This window comes from Phyllostomus hastatus, unplaced genomic scaffold (assembly GCF_019186645.2).
Source record: "Phyllostomus hastatus isolate PE091 unplaced genomic scaffold, TTU_PhHast_1.1 phas_contig_40, whole genome shotgun sequence".
In the NCBI taxonomy this organism is placed as follows: domain Eukaryota; kingdom Metazoa; phylum Chordata; class Mammalia; order Chiroptera; family Phyllostomidae; genus Phyllostomus; species Phyllostomus hastatus.
In genome coordinates, this window is record NW_025333872.1 from 91,912,484 (window position 1) to 91,938,359 (window position 25,876).

The following is a 25,876-nucleotide window of genomic DNA, read 5'->3' on the forward strand; positions in this document are numbered from 1 at the left end:
ACAGCCCAGTCCCAACACAGGCGGATGCATAAACACACACAAGGAGTTGGTGTCATACAACAACGTTTACCCTTACGGGGATGTACTCTTTTCTTTTCTGTTCCATTTTATTATGTTCTGTGCTCTTGTGTTCCTATTCTGTTCTGTTCATTGAAAAATATCGGTACCAAGTCTTTAAGTGAATTTCATGACCCAATAATGGGTCATGACCCGTAGCTGGACAAACACCTCTATAAGCAGTGCTGCTGATGTTCGAGTTCTTCGTAAGACACGTGTGAGTGCTGGGCCCCTGCTTGTGAGAAACGGGCTTACTAAGGTGGTGAACCGTGCAGAAAGCTGGGCTATTGTCTCCCTGGAATTGAGCGCTTCCCCCCTGGAATACCAGCCGTGCCTGCCGCCTGAGCTCCCGTCCCCGGGCATTCCTGGTGCTCGTTTTTACCCATTCCTGTGATAATAAGCGTTTGGAAAGGGTTCTGTGGACTGAAATAGAGCCAATGAGGCTCCACAATGGGTGCCTTGCCTCCCAGGGCCTAGCAGCAGCTTGCTTTCTGCCCACTTTGTGTGTAAGGATTACCCTTCCCGAGCACTGTGCCTGTGGGGAACAGATGTTCTTTCTGCCTGCCTCTTCATACAGACCGGGTTCGAGTCGTCTTCTGATTAGAAACAAGCTCCTCCGAGTCTTGGTATTCAGTTCGTGATTCCGAGTGCAGCTCATGGATGCGAGATGAGAAAAGTGGGCATGGTGACGTTTACAGAGTTGTAAGCTGGGTCCTTGATTTGAATGCTTTCGTAATGGGAAGAGTTGGAGGCACACTTGTTCTGTACCTCAGTGTTTTTAAAGAGACAGGCAACAAAACTGTAAGTCAGGGTGTCTCCACCTCGGTCCTACTGGCACCTGGGGCCAGATGATTATTTGTTGTGGGGGTTGTCCTGGGGGTGACAGAGTTCATCCCTGAACTTGACCCATGGGATGCCAGTAGCATGTCCCCAGTGTGACAACCAAAACATGTACAGGTAGTGCCACGTGTCCCCCGGGGACCACAGTCGCCGTGGTTGAGAATGGCTGCCTTAAGGTGATGCCAGCTGTTCGATTAGCACTTAGGGTATGTTTTTACTTTTTCTAACAGGAGTACCTAATAATACAAGTACAAAGCTGTGTTGTTGTTTTGTTGACATGGTGACTGATGTCTGGCAAGTTAGGTAGTTTTATGTGGCTGTCATAATTTGGGGAATTGATCAAAATCAGACAGGTGCTAACACTGGAACTTGGAAAACCCCACATTTATATTCATACCCACTTATATGTATGTGTACACACATCTGGGGGCCAAAAATAGGTTTACAGTTGTCAGTGCACAAAACACAGTTAATTCTTGTATTATTATTTATTAACTCTAGTATTTTCCATATGAACAACTGTTAATCTACTTTTGTTCCACCCTGGGTATATATAAACATTCAACAATTAATGTAATAGTTAATAAAATGTCTGAAACAATAGACTATTATAAGCTGTAATATTATAGTATATAAAATGGAATTTACAGTTGCAAATTAATAATAGCACTGTAAATTTGTTTTGCATTTCGGTTTTTCTTTTTTGGTTTCACATGCATTTTCACTCTTAAATCTCAATCTATAAGGTAGGTAGGGTAGATATTTTTATCCTCCCATTGCAAATGTGGAAAATGAGATTCAGGTAGTGTGAGTAACTTGCCCAAAGACTCACATGCTGTTTAAACATGGAAGCAGGTCTTAAACCCTGGTTCTCTGACATAAACCAGACTAGGATTCTGAGACTTGTCTCCTTAATGAGTGAAGTTCCCCCCAGCCTCCCACCCGAAAATAAAGGGAGCCTGGTAGATATTGTTATAGCTAATGATGGTTTATCCTATTCTTATCTCTTTCTTGGCTCTTATCGGTATCTGAAAATATTTGCCTTGGACAAGGATGAGGCTTCTACTTCAGTAGAAAACTCCCTGGAATCATGTTAGAAGCCTTGCTGGCATCTCATGATACAGAACTCGAGCTCCCCTCACTGCCTTGCCCGGCCCTAAGTCTGCTTTTGTGCCGGGTCCTCACGTCCTCTGTGCTCCACTCTGTCACCGTGAGCCCCCAGCCCTCCCCGCGGCACCATCTGGGCCTCCAGGGGTTGCCTCCTGTTCCCCTGTGGTCGCTCCATCTGCGCAGCTGGCCCAGGGCCCGAGGCCAGGCAGAGTTGGGGGGATTTCAGAGTCCTTTGCTGTGAACTCCATGCTCCCCGGAAGTGGAGACTTTGGGAACCTGATCCGTCAGTTCAAGGCAACCTGAAGGCACATGGCGAAGAAGGTGACTCGTGAATTTCCTCCTGAAAGACGTGTCGCTCTAGGATTCAGTAGGTTACGGTGGTGGCTGGGACTGTGGTGACGCATTTGCCGAGTCCCTCCACTTCGCAGCACGTTTCTGGGGTGGGTAATTGATGACAATTTAAAAAACCTTCCCTTCTTGTTTATTACTTTAGCTTAAAAAGCTACAGAGCACATTCATATGAATGGGGATTAGAAAGGAATTTGGAGAAGGAAAGACATGGTTTTTTTTTTTTTAGGTTCATGAGATTCCGGTCGATTTTTAAATATTCTAATATTTTATAATTATTCAATAACTTAAAAATAATTATACAATCTTTGCCAAGTATGCATAACCTTAGCACCATATAATGATTTATTTCAGGGAGACTTCACTGGAATTATCTCTGGGTCAGCTCTGGGCTTCTGGGAGCATGAGCATACTTCATGTGTACTATTATTGTAGGTCACTATATCTACTGTGTACATATTTTTTTATATTTAAAGATATGGGAGCTTTGAACTATTTCTTTAAAAAAAAAAAGCCCCCTGGCTGGCATAGCTCAGTGGATTGAGCACGGCCTGCGAACCAAAGTGTCGCAGGTTCGATTCCCAGTCAGGGCACATACCTGGGTTACAGGCCATGGCCCCCAGCAACCGCACATTGATGTTTCTCTCTCTCTTTCTCCCTCCCTTCCCTCTCTAAAAAGAAATAAAAATAAAAATAGCATAATAAAAAAAAAGCTCACAGGAAGTCTGTTGTTTCGATCTTTGTAGCCCCCATCAACAGAAAAAAAAATTAACTTGAATACCATTAAATTCCCTTAGTAAAGGGGTCCAGGGTCATGCATGCTGAAAATCTGACCTGTTCATCATCTTGCTTCCAGACAAAAATCACGGCAGAGGCAGGACAGATAAGTATCAGTTCAACTTGTCAAACTCCTCAGGGACAACGATGGCATCCTTTCCCTCAGAGATGACCCTTCCTGTTAGTCAAGTCCTCATAAATACTCGATACGCTCTTCTTGCCACCGTTCAAGGCTGTTTTCCTTCGGCAGGGCTGGCAGGGATGCCGAACAGCTGGTCAGCATTACCCGTAGGCGAGATGCACCCGGTTATCGCCGCCCCCCCCCCGGCCCCCCCATCACCCCCTTTGCCTTTTCTGGAGGCCGCGCCGTGTTAATCACCAACACCTTTCCCTGTGGGTTTGTCGGTGGGTCTTCCAGGTGGACCCAGGCGGGGCGATTCCTGCCGAAGTCTGTGCCCAAACCGGCCTTCTCACACTCAAGGTGGCTTCCCTTTGGCTCGACAGGTGTTTATTAGATGTGGACGTGAGCCCCCAAGGGGCTGGCCTGCGGTGACCAGTGCCTGACTGCAAAACATAGTCCTGGACCTTATCAGGACTATGTTTTTTGAAGTAAACATAAATTTTAAAAAAAAGATATTAAACTACTTAGTAGTAGTAAAATGAGTTTCGGTTATAACCTGCTGCTGGGGAGGAAGCTTCCAACCCAGAGCCTTCTGTGGCTTTGAATCGGGTCTCTGCGTGTCCCTGAGCGCTGACACACCGACACACCCACACGCTGACACAGCGGGCCGCCCGGGGGCCTTGCACCTTCAGCCTCCCCCCGGGACGTGGTCAGGACAAAGGAACCGACACAGAAAGCCCCTCCGGCCCGCTCATCGGGAGGGGTCTCAATGGCCGCAGCCAAGAGCTCCCGTCCGCTTTCCTTGAGCTCCCCAAGTTCTGAAGTGTGGCTGGGCTCTTGGGGTCAAGCTCACTGTCAGAAATGTCACGGGCCACCTTCTAGAGACGGCTCAGCCGGAGACTTTCCAGTCTATTTTATTTTATGTCTCTTTTTTTTTAAAATGAGGTTATTGGGGTGACACTGGTTCATAAAATCACACAGGCTTCAGGAGCACAGCTCCACGAGGCTTCCTCTGTACACTGTCCTGTGTGTTCACCACCCTGGGGCCAGCCCAGCCTCTCTGGGGTCTGGGAGGGTGGTGGCGGGGCGGGCACCACTGCAGGCCTCGCTAGGTAGCCGCTGGCCTCAGCCTAATGACTCAAATGAGCTGTTAGAGCCCCTGCTGATGCCTAAGTGGGGAATCTCGTGGACATCTTTTTTTTTTTAATTTAAAATGTATGTGTGTGGATAGTCGCAGGCAGACTTGTATTGTTGGCCTCATTGGAGAAACTTGGGTGCGTGCCAGTGTTTCTTTAACCTTCAAACTCACTGAGGACCCCTCCAAAGAAGCTAGCAGGCCGTGAAAAGACGTTCGTGTCACTGATCATCAGGGAAATGCGAATCGAAACCGGGGTAAGATATCACCCCATACCCGGGGGATGGCCGCTTGGAAAAGCAGCCACAGGGAGTAACGTGCGTTGGCGCAGATGCAGACCAAGCAGAACCCGCTGCACTGCTGCCGGGCATGGGAAACGGTGCAGCTGCTGTGGAGACAGCATGGCGGCCCCTCGCAACATGAAAACTAGGACCTGCCGCAGGGCCCGGCAACCCCGCCTCCTCGGGGTGCGTGCTCCAAAGGATGGACAGCACGGTCTCCAAGAGGTTGCACACGCACGTGTAGAGCAGCGTCGCTCGAGATAGCAGGAGGTAGAAGGCGCCCAAGGGTCTGCTGACGGAGGACCGCGTGGCAGATGCATACGATGGCATCTCAGCCAGCCTTTAAAAGCCAGGACATTCCGACCCGTGCGACAACGGGCATGAACCTTGAGGTGAACATCATGCGAAGTGCAATAACCCAGTTCCACAAGCACCAATGATGTACGATTCTACTTGCACGAGGCACCCAGAGCAGGCAAATTCCTGGAGACAGAAAACAGGATGTTGCTGGCCAGGGGCTGGGGGGACGGACGGAGACAGAGGGGCGGGGAGTTGTGTAAGGCAGATGGAGCTTCAGTTTTGCAAGATGAAAAGAGATTTCAAGACCGATCACAAAACAATATGAATGTACGTAACAGTGCTAACTGTACCTTTCAAAACAGTTAAGATCGTACAGTTTATGTGTATTTTACCACAATTGCAAATACTTCTTCAGTTTTATTGTGAAATAACTGATGTACAGCACTGTGTGAGTTTAGCACAAACAGCATGATGATTTGATTATGTGTGTCGTGAAATGATTACCACAGTAATTTCAACTGATGTATCTTCTGAGACACATATACAGTAAAAAGAAAAAAATGAAAAAATTTTATCCTTGTGATGAGGACTCATAGGATTTACTCTTTTAACTTTCCTCTATATCATATGGCACTGTTATAGTCATCACATTGTACATTACAACACAGTACTTATTTATCTTATAACTTGAAGTTTGTACCTTTTGACCATCTTTCTCCAATTTTCCCTCTCCCTACCCTCTGCCTCTGGTAATAAGTCTGATTTCCTTTTCTGTGAGTTTGTATTTTTTTTCCCAGATTCCATATATAAGTGAGATCATACAGTATTGGTCTTTTTTGGACTTAATTCACTTAGCATATGGTCTTCAAGGTTCATCCATATTGTTGCAAATGGTAGGATTTCCTTTTTTTAATGGCTGAGTAATGTTCCGTTGTGTGTGTGTGTGTGTGTGTGTGTGTAACACCTTTATCCATTCATTCGTCAGTGGACACTTAGGTTGTTTCTGTTTCTTGTCTATTGTAAATAATTCTGCTATGAGCGTGGTAGGGCAGGTGTCTTTTCAAGTTAGTGTCTTCATTTCCTCTGGATATACGCCCAGAAGTGGAATTGCTGAATTATATGGTGATTTCATTGTGAATTTTTGAGGATCCTCTGTACCACTTTCCATAGCAGCTGCACCGACTTGCAGTCTCACTAACACTGTACAAGGATTCCCTTGACTCCACACCTGTGCCAGGTATGAGGCGGCTGCTCATCGTGGTTTTAACTTGCATTTCCCTCATGACTAGTGATGTTGACTGAACATCTTCTGTGTATCTGTTGCCCTTTCATATGTCTTTTTGTAGAAGTGTCTGTTCAGGTCTTTTGCCCATTTTTTAATCGGGGTTTTTTTTGGGGGGGTTGTGTGTGTATGTGTTTTTGGATATTGAGCCTATGAGTTCTTCATATATTTTGGATATTAACCCCTTACCAGGAATATAGTTTGCAAATGTTTTCCCCATTCTGTAGGTTGTCTTTTCATTTTGTTGATGGGTTTTCTTGCTGTGCAGAAGTTTTTTAGCTTGATAATGTCCCACTTGTTTATTTTATTTTGTTGCTTGTACTTTTGGTGTCTATCCAAAAAATCATTGTCCAGACCAATGTCAAGGAGCTTCCTACTTATGCTTTCTTCTAGGAATGTCATGGTTTCACATCTTATGTCTTTCATTTTGAGTTTTTGTGATTGGTATAAGATACAGGTCCATTTTTATTCTTTTACATGTGAATATTAATTATTCCAGCACCTTTTATTGAAGACTGTCTTTTCTCCATTGAATATTCTTAGCTACCTTGTCAAATATTAATTGGCCTTACATACCTGGATTCATTTCTGGGCTCCTTGATTCTGTTCCAGTGATTTGTCTGTTTTTATACCAGGATCATATACTAGTTGGTGACTGTAGCTTTATGCTGTACCTTGAAATCAGGAGTTGTGGTGCCTCCTGCCCTGTTCTTCTTTATCAGGATTTCTTTGGTTATTTGGGGTCATTTTTGGTCTCACAGAAATCTCAGGAGTGTTTTTTTCTACTTCTTTAAAAAATGCTGTTGGAATTTTGATAGGGATTGCATCAAATCTATAGATACCTTTTGGTAGTATCAACACTTTAACAATATTAATTCTTCTAGTCCCTGAACACAGGATACCTTTCCATTTACTGGTCTTCATCTATTTCTTTCATCACTGTCTTGTAGTTTTCAGGCTAGAGATCTTCCACTTCTTCAGTGAATTTTATTTTTAAGTATTTTATTGTTTTTGCTGCTATGATAAATTGGATAGATGTCTTCATCTCTTCTTCAGAAAACTTATTAGTGTGTAGAAACACCATGGATTTTTGTATGTAAATTTTGTGTCCTGCAAAATCTAGTAGCTATCTGGTTGAGTCTTTAGGGTTTTCTACGTATGAAATCATGTCATCTGCAAATAGAGACAATTTTACTTCTTCCTTTCCAATTCTGGTCTTTTATTTCTTTTTCTTGCCTGATTGTTTAGCTAGGACTTCTAGCACTCTGTGGAATAGTGGTGGCGAGAGTACCATCTTTTCTTGCTCCTGATCTTAGAGGAAAAACTTCCAGCCATTCACCATTGAGTACGATGTTGGCTGTGGGGTTCTCATATATGGCCCTTATTACGTTGAGACAATATTATTCCTTCTATGCCTAATTTGTTAAGAGTTTTTATCATGAATGGATGTGGAATTTTGTCGAATGCCTTTACTGTGTCTATGGAGATGGTCCCATGGTTCTTGTCTTTTATTCTTTTAATGTGATGTATCACACTGATTGATTTGTATGTGTTGAACCATTCTTTAATCCCAGGGATAATTCTACTTGATTATGGTGTATGATCCTTTTAATGTACTGCCGAGTTTTGTTTGCTAGTATTTTATTAAGAATTTTTGTCCTGGCTGGTGTGGCTCAGTGGATTTGAGTGCTGGCCTGAGAACCAAAGGGTTGCTAGTTTGATTCCCAGTCTGGGCATGTGCCTGGATTGCAGGCCGTGTCCCCAGTGGGGGGGTACTCGAGAGGCAACCACACATTGATGTTTCTCTCCCTTTCTTTCTCCCTCCCTTCCTCCATCTAAAAATAAATAAATGTTAAAAAAAAAGAAATGGTGATTTGAAAAAAAAAAGAACTTTTGCCTCTGTATTATCAAGGATGTTGGCCTGTAGTTGTCTTTTCTAGTTTTTCTGGCTTTGGTATCAGCATAATGCTGGCCTCGTAAAATGAGTTTGGGAATATTCCCTTCTCTTTGACTTTTCTTGGAAGAGTTTGGAAAGGATTGATGTTCATTCTCTTTAAATGCTTGGTAAAATTCACTGGTGAAGCCATCTGGTCCTGGGCTTTTATTTGTTGGAAGATTTTTTCCTACTGATTCAATCTCCTTACTAGTAATTGGTGTATTTCGATTTTCCGTTTCTTCCAGATTCAATCTTGGTAAGTTGTTCATTTCTACAACTTTTCCATTTCTTCCAGGTTGTCCAGTTTGTTGGTGTGTAGTTGTTCCTAATTCCCTTTTTTACTTTAAAGAACAAAAAAATCCACTGTTGAGCCCTCACAGCGCTGCTTTCTATGTGTGCAGAGAAAAGAAAGGCTTTGTGTCCTAGCCGTGATCTCTGCCAGATGGCAGCACCCCCAGCCCGTCCTCTCTCCTCCAAGGCGGGCCTCCTGCCCCTACTCCCTGTGCCGTGTGGCCCAAACATGTGCTCGAGCGAAACTGGTCATCTCATTTATGGGCTCAGCTTCCATAGCGCACGTTATTCTAGCCAAGGACTATTTCTCGGTGTTCCAGCATTCTGGGCTGTGTTTTCACTGCTTCGTCAAATCGAGAACAATGCACTTTCTTGTCATGTTATGACGAAGCTCCCGCGATGTTGTCAGTGCGGTGGTGAGTGTCAGAGTTGTTTTCCTAGCGGTGGTGACAGATGAGCCGTGACTCACCCCAGCGCTTTCACCTGCTCACCCCCGAAACAAAGGCGTGCCTTTCACTGCCGCCCGCGTGCTGAGCTAATGGCCTTTGCAGGATTGGATGGGCCGTTCTGGCTTCCTTTACATCCTCCAAACAACCTGATGAGTTAGGCGGCTCACAGACGTTTCGTTTATTACTTTGACAGTGAATTTGCACACGGCAGTCATTTTCTTTAGGTAACTTACATTAAACCCTTGTTTTTATTTTTTTTTATTTTTGTGGGGGGGAATCTGGTGTAAAATGCTTGACAGAGTTTCTCCTGTTGCTGTTTTTCAGGGTCATTCCATGGACTCACGCCCTGCACCTGTCAACCATGCTGCCTTGCTCTGGGGACCACTCAGAGCCGACTGACCAGTAGCCCCCTCAGAGCACAGACTGGACTGCAGGTAAATCCGGCAGGACGTGTGACGTGGGCTTCGCTGTCCAGCTGCAAGACTGTGACTGAGATAATGACTAAAGGTTTCATGACTTGCTCCAGTTATTATTGTTTTAAAATGTGTTTGGTAGCCACCCGCAAAGACAAGCCAGTCTACTTGACTTTGGTTTTGTGGCTGCATGTGTTCTATATAGAGGAATTAGAATCCTACTACATAGATTTGGAAACATACCCGGAAGCCTCAGCCCCAGCTTTACTAAAGAGGGGGGGACTGTTCGGATCACATTTCACTTTGAGTTTGGCTATACTAATGGACTCATTCAGAAAATCTTTTTTTTAAAGACTTTATTTATTTATTTTTAGAGAGGGAAGGGAGGGAGAGAGAGAGAGAGAAACATCAATGTGCGGTTGCTGGGGGTCATGGCCTGCAACCCAGGCATGTGCCCTGACTGGGAATCGAACCTGCGACACTTTGGTTCGCAGCCCGTGCTCAATCCACTGAGCTACGCCAGCCAGGGCTGAGAAAATCTTTATAGAAGCTTCAGAGATCCGTTTTATTGAAATGTTTTTCTGCCCCAAATGAGAACTTTTATCTCCCGCTCCCTTTTCATCTCAGCCCAGTGTTTGAGGACTTCTAGCCCTTTGTTTTGTGGTATTTCTACTCTGTGGGACATGTGAAAGCTGGAGTTATATTATAAGTGTGATAATTTTTTGGGAGCAGCGATCTCTTATATTGGTATGCAGTATATGCATCATGAAAATCTCTCTCTCTCATCACTGCGAAGTCACTGACAGGGGATAGATATTTCCCCCTCCTATTTCCCTCCAAGAATCATTGATTCAAAACCTCCCAACACCAAGCCTAAATTAGGTCTCTGCTTCATGCTATTTTTTTTTTACGCCAGTTTGATTTCTGGATTAACCTCATACAACAAATTATGTGTCTAAAGTAACTAGCGCATGAGTGAGCGGTTTCGTCTACCTGGCTGACAATGACTTGCGTGTACCACGCAGAGAACCAGTTCAGCGAGTGAGTCTTGCCCCTGCTTCTCTGAGGAGCGTGTCAGGCGCAGGCGGGAGAAGGTGCTGGGTTCCTTCGCAAGGCGGAGATCCTGTTTCTGTTTTTAGAAAGTTCCGTCATCTGGCGTGTGATTTAGGTCATGGCTCCTACTGATGCTGCTGTTCTTAATTTAGGTGGCGATGGGGAACTCCGACAGTCAGTACACATTCCAAGGATCTAAAAGTCATAGCAATACTATTACTGGTGCTAAGCCCAAGCCTTGCTCGCTGAAAATCCGCAGCATCCATGCAAAGGACGACAAGTCGCTGCATGGGTGGGGCCACGGAGGCAGCGGCGCGGGTTACAAGTCCAGGTCCCTGGCCCGTAGCTGCCTTTCTCACTTTAAGACTAACCAGCCTTATGCCGCGAGGCTCGGCGGGCCCTCCTGCAAAGTCTCCAAAGGCAACGCCTACTCCAAGCACAGGACCAACGGCTCAGGAAGTGACTTGCCCGGCACCCACCCCGCATGCTCACCTGAGAACGGGTTCCACTACGTTGGGCAGGAGCGGGCGGAAAGCCACGTGGCCTCGAAGGACTGCAATGGACACCTCCTCAACTGCTACGGGAGGAACGAGAGCATCGCCTCCACGCCCCCGGGCGAGGACCGGAAGAGCCCCAGGGTGCTCATCAGGACGCTGGGGAAGCTGGACGGCTGTCTCCGGGTGGAGTTCCACAACGGCGGGGCCGGCAGCCACGGCAAGGTGGCCCCGGAGGCGGCGGGCGGCCCGGTCCGGCTGCTGCGGTACTCGCCCACCCAGGGCCCGCGCGACCCCTCGCCGCCGCCCAGCCCGCGCCTCTCCCCCGCCGACTCGCGCCCGCGCTCCAGCAAGGGCAGCAGCTCCCTGAGCTCCGAGTCCTCCTGGTACGACTCCCCCTGGGGCCACGCCTGCGAGGGCAGCGAGGCCGAGGGCCCCTTCCCCGCGCCCGGCGCGCTGGACCCCAGCCCGCCCGCCGGCTTCCCGCCCAGGGACACCCCGAAGCCCTTCAACCAAAGCTCTTCCCTGTCCTCGCTCCGGGAGCTCTACCCGGAGGCCCCCCTGGGGAGCCTGGCCCCCTCCGGGATCCGGCTCTCCGACGAGTCCTTCGGGGTCCCCGCCAGCCTCAGCCACCGCGTGTCCTTCGCCTCCGACATGGACGTGCCGTCCAGCGTGGGGCCCAGGGACCCGGGCCAGTACGCGTCCTTCACGCTGCCCTGCAGGAGGTCCAAGGCCCTGACGGAGGACCCTGCGAAGAAGGACACCCTGAAGGCCAGGATGCGCCGCATCAGCGACTGGACCGGGAGCCTCTCCAGAAAGAAACGGAAACTCCAGGTGAGTCCGCCTGGGGGCAGCAGGGAGGTCGCCCCTCGCTCTTCTCCCTGTGAAACGGGAGCGCCGGCAGGAGGGGCTCTGCAGCGGGCTCTGCAGCGGGGTCTGGCCGCGAGGGGCCCGGGCCCCCGCCCCCGCAGTCCTGTTTGCAGCTGTGGGGCGTTGTCTGTCCCCCTCACTTCAGACGTGCGTTTTCACGTGTAACCCACGCCTCCGGTCCCGGAGTCTGCACAGGCTCGCCTCGCGGGCTCTGGTGTGAGCCCACAGCCTCCCCCTGCGTGGTGGCCGCTGGGTCCCTACAAAGTGCAGGCCTGGAGGGAAGGCCACCATGCGATGGGTAACTGAGAATTTTGCTAGGGCGCGTTCTCGAAGCCTGTACAAAAAGGAGGGGTGATCGATTGTTGTTGTTCAGGGAGAAATAACCTTCCTGAATGTGACATTACTCTTCAGAAAATTAAAATTTCTACACTTCAGTTGGTACATCAAAAATTGAAAGGTGATGATCTGTCTATATGTGTATCTCCTTATGGGGATAGCTCACAGTTTTGGAAACATCTTGTCCCTAAGAATGTGTCATAGCAAAAACGTGATCGTGACGATAAAATAAGAATCGCGATGATGAATCGTGTTGCTTTTATCGGTGTGTGAAGTTTGAACAGGGAAACAGAGTGGTTTCACCAGGGAGGAGAAGGTAACAATTTGCCCTTCCAGGTAACCAGTGGCAATTGCTAAGTTTTCAGTTTGTAGCTGTTGTTGGTTTTGTTTTGACTTTCTTTAGAGGAGGGAGAAACTTTTTTCTAAAGGGCTCACTGTAGGTCATTATCGAAGGGAGTTTGGTGGACAGCTGGTCTCTAGAAGAATCCCATTTTAACCATCCTGGACAGATACATGACGATACAATTGTATAGAGCTTTAGGGGAAGAAAATGACATCCCTGCCCCGAGTAGAGGGTTTCAGGTCTGCAACATTGACCACATTTATCGATAGTTATTTCCTCCTTAGGTACAGGTGCCCCCACCCCACGCCTCCCATATTGTTGTACCTTGTCGCTCTTTTGTCCTTTGCAAGGAACGATGGTCACCATCCTGTTACTCACTCGTCATGTCCCTGAATGGAGTCATTTGCTTACTCCTTCATCATTCCCCCTTCAGGCTGAGCCACTTAAGAGTGGAGATGTCTCTGACCTTTCCTCTCAGCTTCCATTTTCCAAACAACTGGCGGCAGTTGGGCATCAGGGGAGAAATAGCGCCCACTTTCTCTGGGGCTGCAGTCCCCTGCAGATAGCCTTCAGGTCTTTCTGAGTCCCGTGTTCTGTCCCCGACTGACATGCTGCTGTTGCCTACTGTGACCCCTAACTGGTACTAGCAGGGAGCCAGTGATCCTGCGTCTCTCATTCGCATAGAGCACGCCCCTCATCTGCACCATGGCCTGGGGTGCACACGGCCCTGCTGTGTCGGGCTCGGTGTCGACTTCAGTTCAGCTGGAAGCAGAACCGCCGTCGCCAGTGTGTGTCGACCCCGCTTGGACCCCGCGAGGGAGAAGGGAGACTCCGTCAGCTCCGTATCACCCCTAGACGTAACTTTGAGTGATTTGTAGGTCTGTGTAGTTGAGCACGGGCTGGTTAGATTCCAAGAATCTGAATTCGAAAGCTAGAAAAGACTCCCCGTCGTTTTAAAAATGAAGACACTAAGATTCAAGGAGCTCAGGGTCCTTCCTGACAACACATGGACAGTGAGGGGAGAAGCTGGGGCCAAAGCCTTAAATTTCAAATGTGTGCTTTTCCCACTCAGCCACGTGACCAATGTGTTTTTTTTGATCCTCACTGGAGGATTTGTTTATTGATCTTTAGAGTGAGAGGAAGGAGGGAGGTAGGGGAGAGAGAGAGAAAGAGAGGTGAGAGAGAAACATCACTTGGTTGATTTCCATACATCCCCCAACCAGGGACTGAGCCCACAACCTAGCTGTGTGCCCTGACCAGGTGTATGGAATGATGCTCCAACCACTTGAGCCACCTGGACAGTGGTCTTGCTGACCGCTAGTAATCACATTAGGTTTACTGAATACTAAGGTAGTAAACTCTTTTTTTGGATTAAGAAAAGTGGCCTACGGAGGCAGCTTTTTAGTTTTGTTTGTGTTCCCGTAACTGATAATCTATAAAGGTGAACAAGACGAACTTTTGGGGGCTAGTATACCACTTCTCTTGGCTGTGCTTTTCTTTTTCTTTCACAATTTAAGGTGAGGAACAAGGTTAGATACTTAAAAGTTAGTGCATTGGAGCAAAGTTTATGGCAATATACTATAGTAAAGCACCCCCCCTCAAAAAAAAGGCATGTTCTCTTACATATAAACTCTTCTGTCTGCTGTAAGGGCTAGGGTTCAGAAAGTCTTCCATGATAGACAAATTTTATTTCTTTAAATGATGAAAATAGAGCAACTCTTTCTTTATAAGGCTTTGCACTACTCTGGGGAGTTGCATCCTGAAAGCAGATTAGTCAGTGAAAACGTGTGCACAACTAGGAGCGGGGGGGGGGGGGAGAGAGAGAGAACAAGAACGACCTTGAAAGGAGTGTGAGCTGAGGCCATAAACCCCCCGCCTCCGTCCTGGGGAGACTTCCAGGTCTGTCCGTCAGGCCAGGCTCCATTATGCTGAGGACACAAAAGGCCCTCCCACCTCTGAGGTTTAGCACAAGACAGGTTTGTCTCTCACCCATGCTGTGATGTGAGCTTCGTCTTCACTGTCCCTCTGGGGCCCCAGGAGCAGTGACTGTCTGGAACATGACCAGCCACTGTGGCCAAGACAGAAGGAAACTCGTGTGTTGGCTCTCAAAGTTCCATTCTGAAGGATCACCTCTTTTCACGTTTAGTGCCTAAAGCAAGTCACGTGACCATGCCTAAGGCGGAGGGAGGGAGTGGGAAGCAGTCCCCCCGACGTGCCCTCGGGAGGGACCGGAAACAGCTGGTGTGCAGCGGGACTGCAGAGCTTGCTGCGGAGGAGATTGGGGGTGCAGACTCTGACTTCTGGACCTCTGAAGTGCAGCCTCTCACGCCCCTTGAGGGCTGCAGTCACTGGGAAAGTCTGCAGAGGCTGGAGAGCCCTCCTCTGTAACGCAGGGAAATGGCATGTGAACCATGACAAGGGGACACTGGTGCTCTTCCCTAGACAGAGAGCGATGGCGATCGGAGTTTTCCTTCGGCTCCCAAGGAGTTGAGTAGCACCTGCAGTCCCTCTCTTCTCTTGGCAGTAGTGCGCTGTGGTCATCGAGTTACGTTATCCATCTTTGAGGGTGGTCTGATGGGGGAAATGGAAGTCAGCCTGCTTGGTGTTCCTGTGTCACATGGCACATCAGTTTCACACCTAAAGCACGTGGTCAGAGAATCCAGCTGAGAGCCTAGTTAGGGACATTCATTCATTCATTCATTCATCCATGCATGCATGCATTCCTATTTGCTGAGAATCAGTCACTGGCTATTAGGATTCTAGATGAAAAGACTCAGAAATGTATTAATAATAAATTTATTAATAAACTGAGAAAGTGTATATCTGGGTATAAGAATCTGTTATAAATACTAAAATGTAATCAATCATTTCCCATTTCTCAAAGAGAAAATTGTGTCTTTGCTACCATCGAACATGTAAAAGTTAACACTACAGCTTAGAGTCCCCCATGAGCTACAGTGTAGAGAAGGTTTGCAGGTTGTGTTTGAGCTTGGCATGGAAGTGCCCTTCTGACACGTGTTGAACTACCCCATTGTAGTTCTTGCGGGGGATCCGAGGCAGCCTCACTGTTCTGGGGCTGTGAGTCAGACAGTCCTATTCACTGCAGGAATCATGTTAATATTGTACGAGCTAAATGCAAAGGATTGCTTCACTTCCGAAGAGTGTTTGCAGAATAACAATGTGACAATTTACCAAGAAATCTTAAACTGTTTTGAAAGTTTCCTAAATGACTCACCGCAGCTGGCTAATTCGCTCTGCTCTTGCATGCGCGTCAGTGTCTAAATAAATGACTGTGGTCCGCAGTGTAAACACAGGCGGGGAATATTTTCTTTAGCGGTAGTTGTGTTTGGGGCTCCGCTGTTTATTGCTCCCGGGTATTTGGAAGTGCTCTTCAGCTGATGATTTTCCTGCAAAAGGGAGCAGGTAACCAGTCGCTCCTTTGCTGCTTGCTTTCTGGGTGGAATTTCGGCAAATAAAACCCCTCTGCACATTGCAATGTTCAAAATAAGGCTGTTAGTTTGTAGTCCCGGATTCAGGTTTCTTTCATTTTTTGTTTTCATGGATAAGGACCTATAGCTGTAAGCCCACTAGCAGATGCGCAGGTGAGTGTGTTTAGCGTCTCCCTGCAGTTACCGTAACCTAAGCTCTAAGTTTGGAATATGAGTATCTTTTGAGTCATAAGTGAACGTCACTCTCTGCTGAAGAATTTAGTTACTGCTATTTACTAATGAATGACCTGTACGGACGACCTTTCTCGCATGACTAGAACTTCTAATCTGGGCTCAAGAGGAAGACACCTTTGTGTTTTTAGCTCTGTGCTGGCCAGTTCGTGTAGTCCTCATAGGGGGTAGCAGTTATTCTAGAAGCACTAATTTTATTTAGAGCTATCTGTCTCTGAGTTTGTGTTGAAGTAAATCTGAAAGCCAAGAGTCATGCGTTGTTACACCAAGTGCCTGGAATAAAACAGATGTTCAAATGAAAGGGCGAGAATGAACGGTGTATTCTTTCCATGAAGGAAATCCCTAAACGAAGTAAAAAATGTTAGTTATGAAGAAAGGGACGGTGACTAGCCACTACCCTCTGTGGATCAGGGATTTCAGGAGCATGGCGTCTCTATCTGAACTGGGGAAATGAGGTGCTAGGGGCCCCCAGCTCCAGACCAGGGCAAGTGGCCAGAAGCAGGAGGCCGTGTTTCCCGTGGGGACAGGCAGAGAAGTCTGCATGTTGCAACACTGAGAATGACTTTCTAATGTAGCTTTAAAGTGTTCAGGAGAAAGAACAGACTGCACGGACATGAGTTTTTTTCACAAGGACTCTGATTCATAGTTAGCAAAAAAAAAAAAAAACAATCAGTCTAGAAGCCTTCACTAATGTGTTTTATATACACTAGTTAATTTCCTGCTGTTAAGCATAAGTTAGGTTGAGGCATGTCCTTGGCATTTTTGTTTATATCTGGAAGCATTGACTCCACTGGCTTTAAATTGGGTTGGGCCACACTATTTCTCCAGTTCTTTCTGGCTTAGAGACTTGATAGTTAAAGATGCACTTTCGTTCAAGGAGTCTTGCTTTGTGGCAACAGTACTAGCAACCAACAATGTCGCACGCACGCAATGTTGGGGGAAGGGGTGATTTGGATGTGCGTGGCCTCTGATGGGTGGTTTTCTACGTTGCCCCCAGGAGCCGAGGCCCAAGGAGGGCAGTGAGTGCTTTGACAGCCGCTCGGACGGACTGAACACAGACATCCAGGGACCCTTCCAGGCGCCTGCCTCACTGTGGTCTGGGGGCTCGGCGCAGCTCCTGTCCCAGCGAAGCGAGTCTGCTCACGCCATCGGCAGCGACCCGCTCCGACAGAACATTTACGAAAACTTCATGCGCGAGCTGGAAATGAGCAGGACCAACACGGAGAACATAGACACGTCCACAGAAACCGCGGAGTCGAGCAGCGAGTCCCTGAGCTCCTTGGAGCAACTGGACCTGCTCTTCGAGAAGGAACAAGGGGTGGTCCGGAAAGCCGGCTGGCTCTTCTTCAAGCCCCTGGTCACTCTGCAGAAGGAGAGGAAGCTGGAGCTGGTGGCTCGGCGGAAGTGGAAGCAGTACTGGGTGACGCTTAAAGGTAAGCAAGCGCCTCGTGGACTGCCGAGGGCCACGGGGGTCTTTGCTCTGCTGGCCCCTTTCCTGGGAATGCCAGTGGGTCCGGCACTAATTTCAGCTCACGTGAAGGGAGCTGACGTAGAATTTACCAGCATGCTTTGGTGCAGTCACTTCCTCAAGCCTGTTTCACGTGGCATATGTGATATTCACATGTATGATTCAGTCTAATTGATTGGCTTTAATAGTGATTGCTTGTTATTTTATAGGCATTTCTGTATCATTCTTTAATACTTTCCCTGCGTGTGGAGGAAAGAAAAAAAAAATACCCCAAGTACGTAAGCAAATGCAGTTTAGTTATTTGCAACGCGGATTCTGAATTTCCTGTTCGGCACACACTCAGAACTCCGAAGAGGTGGAACGAAGAATTTCATCTGGGTTATCTGGCTTGTCGTCGCGCCTTTACGAACTAAGAGGGCCTAATTGTTGTCATCACAAGCAAACGCTTTGTTTCCAACCTCAGGGAAATCGCAGCAAGAATGCGTGAAGATGATGGGAGCTTCCCACCAGTCGTCCTGCTGGGTGTGGGTGGGTAGATTAGAAGGGACCTAAAGGTCCCGAGGAAAAGCGAGGCTCTGTGTCCACACAGTGGTGTTGATTTGTGCAGAGGGAAACAGGAAGAGCAGCTCCGAAGCCCCCCGGCCTTTCCGCTCCGCGGTCCTGTGACTTCTTCGGAGGAGCTGAGTGTGGGGCTCAGAGCCAAACCGCGCATTGCTGGGCGACCCCCTTCCTTGTCACGGGGAGAGCAGACAAGCGGACCGCCTCTGCAGGCGGCGTGCGAGCCTCCACAGGGCTCCTTTCTAGATGTTTTGGGCTCTATTTAGAAATTTGAGCCCTCTGCCTTCCACCTTAGGGTGCTGGTGCCCTTTTATAACGACCCATAAGCCCCCGGGAAAGGTGTGCCCAGAAAGGCCTTTCCTGTTCCGTACCTTTCCCTAGCAAGCTGGAGAGCTTCTGGAGCCCAGGACCCAGCGTCCTACTCATGGCTCCTCTCCTCCCACCCCGGACTTGGGCCCTGTGACGCCCTGGGGCTGAGGAAGGCATCTGGGGAGGCAGGTTCTCCTACCGAGTGACAGAAGGGATTTAGAAAGTTGGAATGATGGGTTGAACCTAGCGAGATAAAACATAAAAGGGATAAGTTATACTTTATGGCTTAATCATCAAAACTCCCTTAGTACGCAGCAGGGAGATGTGGCCGCAAAGTTTGACAAGGGAAGATGATTTGGAGGTTTGATTGGTAGGCCACTCATTGAATGAGTTTCCGTGGGGATGAGGCCAAAGTAAAAGCAAATGTGATTTTTTAAAAATATTTTATTTATTTATTCTTAGGGAAGGGAGGGAGATAGAGAAACATCAATGTGCGGTTGCTGGGGGCCATGGCCTGCAACCCAGGCATGTGCCCTGACTGGGAATCGAACCTGCGACACTTTGGTTCGCAGCCCGTGCTCAATCCACTGAGCTACGCCAGCCAGGGATAGCAAATGTGATTTCAAAGAGTGAAGGGGACGTCTGGCCGCATCATTGGAGATGTCACGTGACCTGCAGCCCTGTTGCCTCTGCTTCCTCTGGCCTGCTCGGAGGTGGTTGTTTCTCTCTCTGGGGCGGGTTCTCTCTTTACTTGTTTGTAAAATGGCTCTCAGAAGGATTCTCCTGCAAGTGGAAGTGGAAAGGAGGGAGCACATGTCCCCTCCAGGGAGCAAGCATCTGGAATTGTTGGTGAATTACAGTCTGAAGCTGCCTCTTATTTGCAAATTTAGAATAGAGGCATTCTGTTTCATAATGTGTCATGTACCTCTTGTTTTTAACGGGAAGTTTGTTTGTTAAAGTTGTTGCCTTGGGAAGTTATTCTCTGCCTGTGTCGTGGCTTTGGAACCCCCTGTCCTGTCTCGCCCCCACCCCCCATGCGTGTCCCAGGGGGTAGTGGCCTGTGATGTGTGTGCATGCGTGTGCGCGTCCATACCCTACTGTGAGAAGCAGGACCTTGGGGGACCCCGGAGGGATTAGAGCTACGCCATATGGAGGATGATGGAAGGATCTTGGAGTATTTAGCTTGGAGGAAAGTGAGCAGCTCTCTCTCAGAGGCGGCACTGAATTTCATTTTTTTCACCAGAGGTCAGGACGGGACTAGTAGATGGAAGACAAGCCGACTCGGAATGTAATGTAAACACCAGCCAAAGGAACAAAAAAACAAGAACAACAACAGGGACTAGGGCTACAGGCAAGTGGAAAGATACCCCCTTCCTGAGTTCCCTGCTGTTGGCAACGTTTGCACAGAGCCCGATTGTCGGAGGCTTCCGGGGTCAGACCCAGGCAGGTGTCATCTCAGGGTTCTTGCATTCCGTCCTGGAAGCGACAGCAGGAGCTTCTGGCTGCTGACTCCAGGGGCAGGGATGGTCCTGAGTCGTCTCGGGTGATTACGAGAGCTGCAGTCCAGCCTGGGCCCGCTGTCTCGGTGCCGGCTTGGGAAACACGTGGAGACCCATGGAGGAAGGGCGCTTTGTAAGTGTGATTGTTATCAAGCGCACATGCCTGCCTTTCCTTTGCAGCCAAGGAAAGTCATGCGATAAAGACATTTTTTCTCCCCAGCATAACCTTTTCTGTGTGGCTTTCTGCATCTCTTTCCTCTGGGAATTCACTAGGTCGAGTTCTGCTTTCTTGGCTTAGAAACCAAATGGTAATATTTGGACTTGAACAATTTGGTTTAATCTTAGTTAAAAAAACATATACATGTGTCTATATGCACATGTGTACACTGAAGCAGAATTTTGAAATTATCTTTGAAGTATGTGAGTACGCAGGTTGGAAACAGTGTTCTGGAAAGAGAAGCTATTAGCCAACCATCTGGTTACCTACCTACATTGAATGTGTAGATGTGCTAAGGGTGCACACATTTTGTGGGGCTTGCAGGATGCAATACATTTTTAACGAGGATGATTCTGCTTCCCATCTGCCTTGTCTGTGGAGTGGATTTTCATGCGGTTCACCAGGGACTTCCTGGGAGAATAGTTAACGCCCCGGCAAGGGCGTTGGTTGAAGACACCCTCGGCACGCACGACAGGTGACTGCGGTCAGCCGAGGGGTCCTCGAGGTGATGATGGGGTGCCAGTGACTCTGCCCCTCGGTGGGTCTGAGCCAAGGAGTGGAGGGATGAGTGTGGGCTGAGAGGATGTCAGCGGAGCGTGGGTGTGGGAGGAGCTGAGAACAGTCGCTCTCCTTCAAAGTGCTGGTGAACGTTTCTGCTAATAGTGTGCCTTCTGTTCTTGTACGTCTGCTGAGGTTCCGGGCTGTTTTCTCCTTCTGCTGCTGTGGCTGGAACTTCCAGGGTCTGCGTGGGGAGCTGACAGCCACAGCGCTGGCGGGGGGTGGGGGTGGGGAGGGGGGCGGGGACCTCACCAACGGCTGGCGGCAGCCCCTTTCCATCCGCCTCAGCACCCAGCATTAGAGACCCAGATTGAGTTAAACTCCATGTGCTAGATTTGCGGTTCATTTCCTGTTCTTTAAATCCGATAGCAACAACCCTCGGCGTATTGTTTTACACCCCGGCCTGGCTCGAAAATGGAACGTCCTGTTTTGGTTTCACGCCGCCACCTCAGGGCTGCATTCTGTCCTCGCTGGGGTGTGAGGTTTGGCAGCAGGCTGGCATCTGCCCAAGGTTGGGTTCGTTTCCCCTGGATGCAGTGATTCCATCACAGCCGCTGGGAGCACAGTGTTGGGGAAACCGGAAAGTCAACGTTAACCCATTGGAAAGAACTTGGACTCGGGGACACCTGGCGTTGTCCTGTCCGTCCCCTTTGTCCTGGTTCCTGGGCCCCAAGGTTACAGCATGTCATACACCACAGTAGTGTCAGACCTGGATGAAAGACTGGGGGGACTGCTTCTCTGTGATTCAGTGGCCGGAGGAAGAGACCTCTTAGCCCTGCAGAAGCGGCTCTGGCCCTGAGCCTCCTGCTACCTCCTCTTGGTCTCAGAGCCCCTGTCGCTTTCGCTTGGCTGAGTTTTGTTTGCCGGGAGAGAAGAGGTTCAGTGCTTCTTGAAATCAGAGCACCGCTGGGGGGCATGGCAGGAGAGGGGTGCTGTTTCCGAGGGCAGAGCGAGAGTGGGCCTCCCGTTCTCCTGCCTTCTGTGCTGCATTATAGACACACATTAAGATTTGTTTTTTAGCCCTGGCTGGTGTAGCTCAGTGGATTGAGCGTGGGCTGTGAACCAGGCATCGCAGGTTTGATTCCCAGTCAGGGCACATGCCTGGGTTGCAGGCCACGGCCCCCAGCAACCACACATTGATGTTTCTCTCTCTCTCTCTCTTTCCCTCTCTCTCTCTCTCTCTCTCTCTCTCTCTCTTCCCTCTCTAAAAATATATAAATAAAATCTTAAAAAAAGATTTGTTTTTAAAGGGAGAAAGACATGACACTGGAGGGGTGAAATAGTTTTTAAATAATAATAATAATTATTATTATTGGACATTCCTCTCTTAATTATCAAAGCAGACCCTTTATAACTTCTACCTATAATACTCGATTATCTTCTTAGGAGAAAGCTATATATTTAGAGGTATATGTGACAGCATTTTTAGAGCGGTGTTTTAAAATTCAGGGATGTTTAGTTTCATTTTTCTCTCAATCTAAATTACCCAGATGATACTAATATTTCCTCTCGCTGTGAAAGAAAAGAATGTATTGAAATTAAGTTATTTTACACAGCATTTGGCACGTTGTCACAAGTAGTGTGAGGTTCCCCGGGTGTACTCGGTTTCACGTTGCCACATGTTCGAGGTGTGGACACTCCCGTAGTTAGCGAATATGGGGTTTCCTTCTGCCTCTTGCAGGTGGCTCTGTCCGGTGCGGTGTTGTGGGTAAGAATGAGGCCCCTGGGGCAGAGGGTCTGGGCTCAGCTGTGGAGCCTGCACAGGTGGCGTGGCCCCGGGTTTCGCATGGGCGGCATGGGTTAGACACACCTGCCTTCTGGGGCTGCTGGGGCAGCTAGGGAGCCTGCGCCTGTGGAGTCCCGAGGGGCGTTCCTGATGGGGAAAAGCAGCAATAAGCAACAATAAATGCGTGATGTCACTCTCACCGATACTTCATTTACACAAACATCTCATTTTCAGTCCCATTGATGCTAATACACCGATGCACGCTTTGGAGACTGGAATTTTCTTTTGTATGTAATAGTTGTCACATTCCATTTTTTTTTCCGTTTAGATGTGCGCCTTCCCTTCTCATTGCTTTCCTAGACCCTGAGCTGGGCCCACATTGGTTTTGCTTCTCTCCTTACAGGATGCACCCTGCTGTTCTACGAGACCTACGGGAAGAACTCCCTGGACCAGAGCGGCGCGCCTCGCTGCGCCCTGTTCGCGGAGGACAGCATCGTGCAGTCCGTGCCGGAGCACCCCAAGAAGGAGAACGTGTTCTGCCTCAGCAACTCCTTCGGAGATGTCTACCTTTTCCAGGTACCGCCGAGCTTTCTGTACGTGGGCTGGAGACCACAGCTCATATACCGGGAGAGGGTGACGGACCCAACTGAGAGGCGCAGCTCAGCCATGACACACAGCCAAAGCTGATCAGGCTTTGGGCTGGGGCCCCCGAGGGCAGTGGCCTCAGTGCAGACCTGTCATTGCTCCAGCAAGCACTTCCTGGGTGCCCATAATGTGCCGCGCTGGCCCATGGGTGCTCCTTATATGAAGGAAAGCTGTGACCCCTGTCCAGAAGCAGGTCGTGATTTAGGGAGTGCAGGGTCTGAAATTCCCAGAGGGGAGGCTCTTTCAACAAAGTCCAGGGAATACGGACGCCAGAGGTTTAGGTTCCTGCTGAGAAGCCCCTTGGCAAGAGGCAGCTTTGGAGAAAGCCCCCCTAGACAAGGGCCGTCAGTAAGGCCTCACCTCCCAGTGGGAGTGGGCTCAGGACGCTAGGACTCAGGTTGTCCGCTGCTAGGATTTTTAGCGGCTTCTTAGCAGATGAGAAGTCACAGAGCGTGGCGGGGCCACGCCACCAGTGTTGGGGGCGGGCGTAGGTGGGAATCCCGGGGCTGTTGCTGAGTACCTGGGTCATCTTCGGGCACTGACTGAACTTTTCTGAGCTTTGGACCCTCCCACCAGGAGGATAAGCATAGCTTCTAGGATTGTTTTGGGTGTAAATGATATAACGTATGTCTGTTAAGTGCTAAAAACTTATTATCATCTAACTATGATTGACTCAAAAAATGTGGGGGTGATACCAAGAAGTAAAACGTGCTTCTCAAATGCCTCCTGACCACACCCCACGATGTGTGTAGATACGGTGTGGACTGTGCCTGGCCGAAGGTTCACGGGAAGCCGCATAGGTCTCGGGTTCAGGTCTCTGATGCACTTGGTCCTGGACGCCCCCAGCAGCTCTGGAGAATGACGTAATGTTCTCTCACTGACCTGGGAGTCTAGAGTTCTTTGAAGTGTTCCCACAATCAGGACCAGGTAAATGCCTTGGTCGCCCACTGCCTTACAAGAGTCAGGGACTGAGATTTGATTTTCCTTTTCTTAACAGAAAGTTGATTCATCTTTCCTAATCTTTAAAGCAAACTAATGAATCGATGTTCCTCTGAATTCCAGGGAAGGTAAATACATCCGATTAAGTCTATAAGGACTTCTTAGGGGCGAGGGTGACATGAATATTTCACTTTGTGATTCAGGCAAAATAAGAGATGAAGAAATGGTCCCAGCAGGCGCACGGGCACGACCCCAGAGAGCGCCGGAGGTGGGCCCGCAGCCCGGAAGAGCGTGGTTATTTCTGGCGAGAGGGCACTGAAGGGCGTCCAGCCTGCTTAGCGCCGTCTCTGCCCGTTCTTGATTCAAACTTTCTTCATTGCTTTTAAAGTGAAGTCTTTTTCTTATCGGACAACGTTAGGGTCTTTGTGTGTGAAGGTACTGAAGGCTAGAGAAAGAAACAATTTTTTTTAACTGACATTTTTCATGATGGAGCCCATCCTACAGATGAAATGACATATCTAGGTTTCAAAATTTCAGTCCTGAGATTTTTCTCATTCTCTTAAAATTAGGATCAGAAGCCACCTTAAGGGAGAGGCCTAACGCACGCTGCGTGGCTGTGCCCTGGTCGTCTCATCACTCCCCGTCGTGGGCGTACAGCTTGGTTCTCGCTTGTCTTCCCGGGGCTGCTAGATGTCTGGGAGTCTGCGGTTCTCTCTGCTCTGCTCTCGACGTTCTCGCAGACCCCTGGGGTCAGAGACGCTTGTGAGCCTGAGTCAAATGGTCGTGTGTGGTTTTGAGATTCAAGTTTCTGAAGTGAAGGCACCCCTTAGGTTTTACTCATCAACGCCCGGCCTGCCACTTGGGGGCGCACTCCGCGGTAAAACAATGCCAACTCGCTTTTTTTTTTTTTTTCCCCTTTACCCTCTCCTACGTTTAGGCCACCAGCCAGACCGACCTGGAAAACTGGGTCACCGCCATACATTCGGCGTGCGCGTCCCTCTTTGCAAAGAAGCGTGGCAAGGAGGACACCGTCCGGCTCCTGAAGAACCAGACCAAAAACCTCGTTCAGAAGATAGACATGGACAGCAAGATGAAGAAGATGGCCGAGCTGCAGCTGTCCGTGGTCAGCGACCCGAAGAACAGGAAGGCCATAGAAAACCAGGTGCTGCTTGTTTGCTTACACGAGTACTTTCTCCCGTGGCTCACGCCGCTCACAGCGCACTCGGGTGGTGCCGGTGGTGTTTCTCCCATCACTGGGGGAACCGTTTCTGCGGCTTCTCATTTCACGTCCTCGGCGGGTGACCTCTTGTGACGTGGGTGATGTCACGTGCTCTCCAGCCTGTGGCTGCTGGGCATGTGCCACGGAATGTTTCCTAATATCGAGCTGCTCCCTCTTGCCTGGCTGATTCCCACATATTGTCAGGACAAAATCTGCACCATGAAACCACTAGAAGGTTGGACAGATAAGACTCTAATACAGAGGATGGCTTTGGTGAGAGCTGTTGGCATGACAGCTGTCCCGGTGTCGGCGGGCCCAAAGACCCCAGCATTTAAAGAAATTGGTTACAGGTGACGTGCTAAGGACAGTGCTCTCTCTGGCCTAATGTCACTTCCGTGTAACAGTCAAACAGGGAGCTTGTGTGCTGCTTGTCTTTTAGAGGAGCAGAAACATCTTTCTGAGCATTTTCTTTGCTCGGACAACCCAACGCTTCGACAAGTGGCAGCGACAGCTGCAGCGTCCCTGTCTTCGTGAGCGCGGTGAAAGCCGCGTCTTTGGCAGATGACCCAGGCAGTGACGTGGAGGGCAGGCTGAAGTGGGACAGTAGCAGGTGGTGACCGGC

The 25,876-nt window shown here is 48.9% G+C and overlaps 1 protein-coding gene across 5 annotated transcripts in view; it reads left to right on the top strand.

Annotated features, from left to right (window-relative positions):
• The window catches only part of TIAM2 (TIAM Rac1 associated GEF 2), a 202,726-nt gene that overhangs the window by 91,994 nt on the left and 84,856 nt on the right, over nucleotides 1-25,876 (top strand). For all 5 annotated transcript variants that reach the window (XM_045842983.1, XM_045842981.1, XM_045842984.1 and 2 more), the window contains 5 exons: nucleotides 9,252-9,361; nucleotides 10,546-11,721; nucleotides 17,114-17,549; nucleotides 22,855-23,027; nucleotides 24,973-25,197. In XM_045842983.1, coding sequence (XP_045698939.1) covers nucleotides 10,552-11,721; nucleotides 17,114-17,549; nucleotides 22,855-23,027; nucleotides 24,973-25,197 — 2,004 coding nt within the window. In that variant the 5' untranslated portion in view covers nucleotides 9,252-9,361; nucleotides 10,546-10,551. The remainder of the gene's footprint in view (nucleotides 1-9,251; nucleotides 9,362-10,545; nucleotides 11,722-17,113; nucleotides 17,550-22,854; nucleotides 23,028-24,972; nucleotides 25,198-25,876) is intronic.